The sequence below is a fragment of the Ascidia mentula genome, chromosome 3 (genome assembly GCF_947561715.1).
Source record: "Ascidia mentula chromosome 3, kaAscMent1.1, whole genome shotgun sequence".
NCBI lineage: Eukaryota > Metazoa > Chordata > Ascidiacea > Phlebobranchia > Ascidiidae > Ascidia > Ascidia mentula.
This window is the reverse complement of record NC_138568.1, coordinates 17,363,876-17,373,406: the sequence shown is the minus strand read 5'-3', so window position 1 is coordinate 17,373,406 and position 9,531 is coordinate 17,363,876. Positions and strand designations below refer to the sequence as shown.

General features: G+C 37.2%; 1 protein-coding gene across 1 annotated transcript; it reads left to right on the top strand.

The window, feature by feature from the left end:
- The first annotated feature begins 4,726 nt into the window (after window positions 1-4,726).
- LOC145895809 (short-chain collagen C4-like) lies at window positions 4,727-6,178 on the top strand. Its single transcript, XM_082984592.1, has 7 exons — window positions 4,727-4,872; window positions 4,966-5,035; window positions 5,092-5,131; window positions 5,267-5,338; window positions 5,442-5,549; window positions 5,607-5,746; window positions 5,837-6,178. The coding sequence occupies exons 1-7, from the start codon at window positions 4,727-4,729 to the stop codon at window positions 6,095-6,097; spliced, it is 837 nt and encodes a 278-aa protein (XP_082840718.1). The 3' UTR covers window positions 6,098-6,178.
- Window positions 6,179-9,531: the final 3,353 nt, after the last annotated feature.

The following is a 9,531-nucleotide window of genomic DNA, read 5'->3' as shown; positions in this document are numbered from 1 at the left end:
AATTACGTTACTTTTACATCATACAAAAATATGTCACTGTGACGTCACAAACCAAAGGCTTATTTGCAACCACACTATTCTGTACTTCGATAAGAAGGGGATGGTGCGTAATTTGGTGATTCCAACATTTTTAGTTACAAATTATATTGCAAAAAAAATGTTAGTGGTCGATTGTGGCGAATTGATCAAATCGTTTATGACGCGAACTCGTAGGCAACGCTACTGCCAGACAAAAAGTGGTACTATGACAGAATATAAATGTGTTGCATAATCAGCTAATTTGGTCGTTCTTTTCTCGGCGATCTTTTGCTGTGAGTGGACAAATCGACAATGCCTAATTGTCGGTTTGTCTCTGTCGTGTTTTTTGTAGTTCATGCATCACGTTAGCGAGCATCAATGCTTTGACCACCAGAACACCCTGTCCCAGCAGTAACTGTTTTAATCTCGCTTTCGAACGATTTCGTTTGCAACGGCATAAACGTAACTTGACCAGCTGTATATCAGAAACTAGTCGCCGTATCAAGCTACTTGTTACTCCAAAAATGTTTTAAAGTTATGACAATCTGTTATTTTAATTAGTATTATGTTTTATTTTTCCGTGTCACACGAACTTTAAATCTACACCAGTTGTCAGTACCCAAACTTTTGGTTTTGGTTGCGAGATGAATGGTCTCTTTACACAACTCGTATAACGCAATAGGTTTATGCGACACTTTTTCTCTTTTGTTTAATTTCTCCGTCTAATATTGGTTGTTGTAGTGATGCAGGTTTTGCAGTTCTTTGCGGTTGGTCTATTGCTTGTTGTTTAATTAATTAGCTTCAGAATATAAAATCCAAATTTGTTTGTGAATTTTTGTCATTATTCGTCGTGCGTTAATTACGTATTATAAATACATCTATTAACGGGTTTAATTGCAGCATTGAGTTAGATTTACGGCAGCAGTGTTCCTTTCTGCACACGTTTCAATAACCGTACCGCGCTTATTCTAAATACGTTCAAAAAGTCCAACAACGCGGAGTTGGACAAACGTTGCTCGCCGATAATCGCACGCAGGGAATCATGGAAAAGAGTCAACAGGAATTAAAGCGGACTCGGATCAACGGCAGAAAGCTTAACGGCCTGCACGAATTTGCGAAAAATGTTGCGCAAAACAGAATTTGAGCCTCTTTTTAAGATGAAGAAGCTTATCGTAAACAGAAGAAAGAACAGCGAGACGGTTGCGATTCATTGTAATTGTAGACTTGCAGAAAATATGCAACAATATTTTATTGAGTGTAGTAAGTGTAAAGAATGGTTTCATCCGGAATGTTTAGAGCGCGCCATACCGGATGAAGCTAAAATCAAGGGCGTGCATTGGTTTTGCGGAAAATGTTAACGTATCCAGCGGGATATTGTAGTATATGCTAAGTGTAGGCTTGTCAATGTAACAAATGTGTAACATTTTTTTAAAGTATTTTTCAGGTTGGTCGCTGGGTTGTTTGTGGCCTATTTGGCTCAAACACCAAGTCATCTGTGTACCTCCTCGTGGTGCGACTGGAAGCAGCTTCGGCTGACCAAACACAGAGGCGAATGTGACAAAGAGTGTGTATCAGGTTGTTTGATTGACGGGATTTCAGCGGTTATTGCTTGTGCAACGTTGCATGGCCGAAACCTGTTCGCGGCGGGCGCAAAACGTGGAAAAGTATAGGGGGTTATGGTTAATATTCTTCAAATTTGAGAAGCTTTCCGTTTTTCCTCGCGAAAAAGTTTGATATTTTTAGATAGTATGGACGCCAAAGAATATCTACCCTCAAGGATGTCAACGGAAATCGATGTTTACTTATAGTTATGGCATAGCAAACATATCATATTCATATTCGAATATTAATGCAAATTTTTTTTTGATTTTTCTTTTGTTGGAAAGTTCAGCCTGTGATCTGGAGAATTATGATGTGGAAGACCTACAAAAAATTCGAGGAACATTTAAAGCAAAGTTTCTTGACATGTGGTCTCAGCCAATTGTTGAGGTCGACGAGCAATACCGCCACGTTCTGTATGGTTTGGTTTTCGAAATGGCAAAACCGTATTTTCGCAACCATAAAAAACATGACGAAATCAAACACATTCCAACTGCTGCTTGCATTAAGTTCGCCATCGAGGCGGGAGACTGTCAACAATTGGAGAAAGTTTTCGGAGAACGAAATGCTACATTTCATCCCCGACAAGAAAAAGATTACAGATATGAAATGCGACGCGACAACGCCAAAGATATCATAAAATGGTAAAAATAGTGATTTTTTGTCACTTGATCTTTTTTCAAGGGAGTTGACCAATCTATGTATTTAACTATATTCCGGTTCCATGTATGCATAACACGATATAAATAAACACTAGATTGCAGTTTCATAAATTATTACATGACAAACGCTAATACAGTCATATTCTTTTAGTGTGTTGACTCCCAAAGAGGACGGAAGCTACAATAGGGAAGAAGTGGACGAAAAAGTTCAAGAAGTCAAGCAGTTTCTCAATGTTGCCTGATAGTTTCTATCAGAAATGATAGTTGTTATGCACTTATGTTAGGTCCGTAATTGCTAATGGACATTTACTGTAAAGCTTAATAAGTAGCAAGTTTTATGCAAGCTGGAACAAACGACATGGTTTCATACTGTGTTATATGTGTTTCTGTTACATTGTATATTGTATCGCTGTGCCAAAAGTGTGCAAAGTTAATTTGGTTCGCCGTATTGCTGTGTTGCGCACATAGATTATCGCTTAAAAACGAGACAGAATCGTTCTGAACTTGAATTTATATTTTGTCTGTACATTTATTTGAAAGACAATCTAAGCTTTCTTGCCACATTTGCTCAGAGTGCGTGTGACACGGGCATGGTAACTTTGTGTAAAACTAAAGGTACATCTACAACAAACATATTTTCAGATTTTCGGTTCTATGTAAACTAAAAATGTAGAAAACTGCACGTAAAGTAGCGGCGACCAAAAATCGTGAACCTTTTTCGCTGTAGCGAATTTGACGCCACACAATGCGCCAAGAAGAAAACCTGTTCAGTATATCCTGGGTTCAAATCCCGCTGCGGTCAAAAAAATAAAAAAAGAGGCGGCGCCTTATATTGCAAATATCTAATAGTTTCAAACATAGGAGTATCCACAAATTACGTTACTTTTACATCATACAAAAATATGTCACTGTGACGTCACAAACCAAAGGCTTATTTGCAACCACACTATTCTGTACTTCGATAAGAAGGTGGTGGTGCGTAATTTGGTGATTCCAACATTTTTAGTTACAAACTGTATTGCAAAAAAAAATGTTAGTGGTTGATTGTGGCGAATTGATCAAATCATTTATGACGCGAACTCGTAGGCAACGCTACTGCCAGGCAATAAGTGTTGCTGTAACAGAATCACTGTGTTGCACAATCAGCTAATTTGGTCGTTCTTTTCTCGGCGATCTTTTGCTGTGAGTGGACAAATCGACAATGCCTAATTGATGGTTTTTGTCTGTCGTGTTTTTTGTAGTTCATGCATCACGTTAGCGAGCATCAATGCTTTGACCACCAGAACACCCTGTCCCAGTAACTGTTTTGATCTCGCTTTCGAACGATTTCGTTTGCAACGGCATAAACGTAACTTGACCAGCTGTATATCAGAAACTAGTCGCCGTATCAAGCTATACTTGTTACTCCAAAAATGTTTTAAAGTTATGACCATCTCTTAGTTAATTAGTATTATGTTTTATTTTTCCGTGTCACACGAACTTTAAATCTACACCAGTTGTCAGTACCCAAACTTTTGGTTTGGGTTGCGAGATGAATGGTCTCTTTACACAACTCGTATAACGCAATAGGTTTTTGCGACACTTTTTCTTTCATCTGTTCAATTTCTCTGTCTAATATTGGTTGTTGTAATGATGCAGGTTTTACAGTTCTTTGAGGTTGATCTATTGCTTGTTGTTCAATTAATTAGCTTCAGAATATAAAATCCAAATTTGTTTGTGAAATTTTGTCATTAATCCTCGTGCGTTTATTATAATAAATACAACTATTAACGGTTTTAATTGCAGCATTGAGTTAGATTTACGGAAGTGTTCCTTTCTGCACACGTTTCAATAGACGTCGCTACATGAATAAAACAATCGAAAAGGTGCCGTTTCTGAATCATGTCGGCTGATAATCAGGACGCTATTGCAAACACTGTGACTGTGGAGTCTTTTGAAAACATTTTTTAAGACAGTCATGATTATTGGTTTGTCGTATGTTTGTGGCCATGCAGTGCACTGCAATGGAATAGCACACTTCCATGGTTGTACTGCCATGGTTAAATGTAAAGTAACATTTGCTTCCATTAAAAGTGTTATGCGTTGCGCTGACACAAAAATTTTTATTCGTTAGATCACAGTGCATACAGAATTCAGATTTAATTTTGCAAAAGTTGGATGCAAAACTACGAATGGCAATCATTCCTAAATATCTTACGTTGTTTGTACGTCATTAAAACGTGCTTCTAGAAATCCAAAATATATTCTTATTTAAATACAACACGAACATTTCGCACGAAACATAATGATTTTCACGGAAATTATAAACCGTTAAAGGTTATTGCTTGTTGATTAAAATGCGGCACGATTCGGAGATTTTTAAGCAATGTTACAGAGAAATCGTGAGACAAGGGCATTATTTCAGATCATGGGTAGTTTGGGCGTGTCAGTGTGTGAAACACGCAACAATGGAAAGAGCTATGCGTTTGCAAAGTTACAAGGTTCCAGGGCGCAAACTTGCCAAAGGATCGTTTTTATTTGGATCGTTTCTGCTTCTGATTGTGGCGATTTGTGCTGCGAGCTTCCTCCACCAAGCTTTCGCCCATTTAAACCGGTAAGATTGATTATCGAAAGAATTGTCCGTGACAACTGGACATTTTTTGTTCATTTAAGTGCAATAAAATTATTTTCACTGTTTTTGTTTTAGTTTAGAAAACCTCTTTGAGAACTCAAAACATTCAGTGAAATTGGAGCACGCCATTCACAAAAGATCCGCGGTAATTACGAATTTGATTGCTAATACGGTCAAATAATTGACTTAGATACGTTTCAGGAAGAAGATCCACCATCAGTTCCAACCTTTACTGGATCAGGTCCAAGTCAAGTTTAAATAATTTTAAAATGAATTTAGTGACACAGAATCAGTTTAAATTTGTGCCGTTTTTAAGTTGAGAAAGAGTTTTGCATTCAAACTTACTATGCTGATGTACGAACAATATTGTTTATAGTGGGTTCAACATACGTTCGCTGGGGACGACGTGACTGCCCAAAAAAGGAAGGCACAAGTTTTATTTACCGAGGTAAATCGCAGCAGGTATTATGTACAAATGTGACGATTTAAAAAAAGTTTTAGGCCAACAACTTCAAAGAAAACCGAACAAAATTGTTTACATTTTTACGTAGGCTCCGCTGGAGGTCAGTATCATTCACACACTGGTGGTGGGTCTAATTTCTTGTGTCTACATGAAAATGTTTCTTACACAACTGGACATTATGTAACTGGCGTCCAAGGTTTGTATTAGAGCAGTTTTAAAATTTATGTTCCCTTCATTACATTGGTATTTTTAGGACCAGCTTACATTTATGGAGTTGAATACCTCGATGGTCCAAACAGATATCCACTGTTTGATCTATCCTTAATCGAGGAGGGTGCATTGCAATACCAGGGCGTTCCCTGTGCAGTTTGTTTGGTCAAAAGTCCAACCAAGGTATATAGTAGGAACTCTTTATTTGGACAACGACCTTAACTTTATGTTTACATGATCTAAATGGCACCGAATTCTTTCTTTGTTGATTAGTTGATGATTCCAAGTCGGGATACATGTCCACAAGGATGGAATGTGGAATACACTGGCTATATCATGGCCAATGCACACAATGCGAAGCAAACTAATCAGTTTATTTGCGTCGATGACCAACCACAAGCTGTTCCATCAACACAAGGCAATCAGAACGGGGCTCATTTGTTTGTCGTGGAGGCCGACTGTCCTAATAACTTGCCTTGTGAGCCTTATGTTGACGGATGGGAAATTCGTTGTGTTGTTTGCTCGCTTAAGTAACCACAATGTTTGACTCTTACAAACGCATTGTTATGCTTCATTTTACATGGATTGCGGTATAAAAATATTGCTTGAAAGAAATACAACATATTTGAAATATTTAACATACATTGTACAATATAATACATACTATAATCACAAATAATTGCTGTAATGATTTGCAATTAAAAAATAAAATAAAAAAACGTAAATCTAGTTTGTTGCGCTATGCGTTACAATTCGCAGATCGAAAACATGTTTCAATAATTCCCATCAATTTGTCACATTTTTTCCTGAAAACTTCCTGTGAAATGTTTTATGAGTTGAAATTGACTTTGTGTCACTTATGTTAATTTGTCAAAATGGCGTTATGTTGTTAGAGTTGAGACCTCTTAGTATAGTTGCACTATAATGTACATAAAGTTCGAACAGAAGATACAGTTAATGCACAGTTTTGCAAACACTTTCCAAAATACTCTTGACACAATATTCTTCACGTCTAAAGATAAATAGTACCTAGACATTGACGAAACAACTGAACAGAACACAGTTGAAAAATAAATTCCCTAAATGTGTGTAAAGCCATGTCCAAGAAATGCATACGAAGTGGGGTAAAGAACTTATATGAGGTAAAAATACATAAAGTGAAGTTTAAGGATTCCATGCAAGTCAAAAACAAATTCTGTTGTGTCCTTTGTAGTGTACTACAAGACCAGTGATTTGAAATAATCCCACAGCTCGATCAAGCGCATGTTGTTTGAAATAGTCCTTCTTTTTTATGACCACATCGGTGTTTGAATTCAGGATATCTTGCGCATGAAACCCGATCAGGATTTCTTCTTGGTATACGGGTCGGCCGCTTGACCAATGCTGCAAATCACTCGCCCAATAGTCATCTTTCTTACTAACACGGATAATATTAAAACTAGTCCTCTAGCTCCACCACCCGGATGTTACTTAAAATAAACCTCTGGCTCTACCGCATGGATGTTATTAAAAATAGTCGCCTATAGCAACATCACGCGGATGTTTGATAAAATAGTAATCTAGTTATAATCAGCGCCATGGATCCGTCGAAGAAGTTCAGCAAATTTTGTGAAAATTTTTTGTCACACAGAAAGCAAAACATGTATATTTCACAATCTCGCTCTCCGTACATGAATGTATATTTCAACAGGATGTTTCTCTATACGCAGTATTTAATGTTGTAAATGTCACGCGTGAAACACTCAAAGTTGTCGGAACTCCTGGAAATGCTTCCTGGAGCACCAAGGTTCTGCAAAACCTAGGTTGTGTAGCTCTATTTTAAATAACATCCGTGTGATGGAACTAGTTAAATATCATGTTTGTGGTGGGGCCAAAGAACTATTTTGTATAACTTCCGCTAGGTGGAGCTGGAGATTCATTTCAAATCAGTGCTTTTAAACGTTTTTGGCGGCACGGAACATTTTTGTCATCCAGAAGTAGTTCTGTAAATAATGCGAAACCCCTCGCTCTCGGGACATAAATATATATTTCAACAGAATGTTTTAGTGCAATGCTGTACATAATGTTGTTAATGTCATAATTTTATGACTTGCATGAAAGCGTTAAAGTTAACAGAAACGCTGGGAGTGCTTCCAGGATCAGTAGCTAAAGCTCCACCACACGGATGTTATCAGATGAATGCAAATTTCATAATTGGGTTCAACAGCATTTTTTTCCAAATTAGGCGTTTTCAACAATCAGGGATTAAGACGTAACACTTGAAATTCTGCTATAAAACAGTAGAGGCCCTGCCCTGAACATAGACGGCGTTTTGGGTTGAAACGTGGAGTCAAAAATAACAAAATATACATGTTTTTCCTTAACAATGAAAATGTATTAACTTCACGAAATCAACCTAACCAGCAACACTTAGGCGTGACAAAAGTGAAACTTCAATGTTTGATTTAAGAACTGATGATGTTTAACAAAGCGAAACATGTTTCCCAAAACTAGAAGCGTTGACACAAAGTGTTCATGGTAATGTTTTTTCCTTAAATTTGCAAATCTATCCAGACTGGACACTTAACCCAACATTTAACTAAGCGATGAATACTTTAAAACTAAGGGGATGTCATAATGACCACAGGTATCAGGATGTTCTGCGTGGAGATGGATCTGTCCTTGCTGGTCTGATATCCCAAATTAAAGAGTAACAAACGACCAACGTCAAGAGTATGAACCCTTTTTTTCAATGCTGTGATGTTTATACGTCAGGCGATTACATCAGTAAATCCCGAAAACTTTATCTACAAAGTAATGGAAATTTAAAAATAAGCAGAGAAATGTTTATTCGCAAAAAAACATAGTCAAGGAAATCACGAAGGTTTTAGATGCTGCGCAGTAAGGAGTTTATGTTGGTCAAAATTTTTATCTAAAATGGTACTAAAAGAGTTTTGTAATAAGTCCGTGTTTGCTGTAAGGCGTATTTTATTACAAAATTTCTGATTAGGCTACCGAGCATAACATTTTGTAAGTTTTGTAGATTTTCTCGTAAGGGAAACTATTTATTTGTTCGACCTCATTGTGCCTAGAAATGTGTGGTTTTACGTTGATGCGCATTTTTCGACGGAGCTCTTCCACCACTTGTGCTTTCTGTCAATTGAAATAAGAATTTTTTTTGTATTCAGTTGCGTAAAGTTTTGAGCTAAAGTCTTTTTAAAGTGTAAGCGACACATATAGGCTAATCAAATGAGAACGAAATAAAAAAAGCAGTTGCAGAACCCCCTGGTCAACAACACTGAAATTTTATTATACCAAGGGATATATTCTAGAGGATACTCTTTCAATTGTAACTGGATTAAAAAATGGAGCCATTTAAAATGACATCCCAGGAAATCGTTTTGCTGCGTAAACTTTTTCTTTGGTATATGCTCACCATCTGTCAGTATCCCTTTGTTGGATTAAATCATTAGCTTCTAACTGTTAGAACCATTTTCGGCATTGTGTTTCAGGATCAAAAAATAACTTTATCACCTTTCTAAAATCGATGCATATTGTCACCCGATTCGATATCAAAATAACCACTGGCTTCTGGAGGCATGCTAGGGTATAAATATTAATCTGAACAAGATCATGGATATACCAACACAACCGTTGTATGTTTGTTACTGTCAAACGCAAGGCTGTTACGACGTATGAGACATCTCGCCAGAAATCGTCTTAGTACTATCTGCGTGGCTGCTGATTCGGGGGCTTGGTGAAAACATTCGCTTCGTAGACTTCGACAACAGCATAATTAACGAACGGTTTTAACGCAACCATGCCGTCTAAGAACTATTCGAGCGGTTAGAATACTGTTACTATACATGAACGTTGCACTAGTTGGATTTCATGTTGATAAAGTTCGGGAATTTAATGACAAACTTTAATTAAATTACGTCAGTAGACAGGGTTAACCATTTTTTGCTTTTTACCAAGATGCACATAAG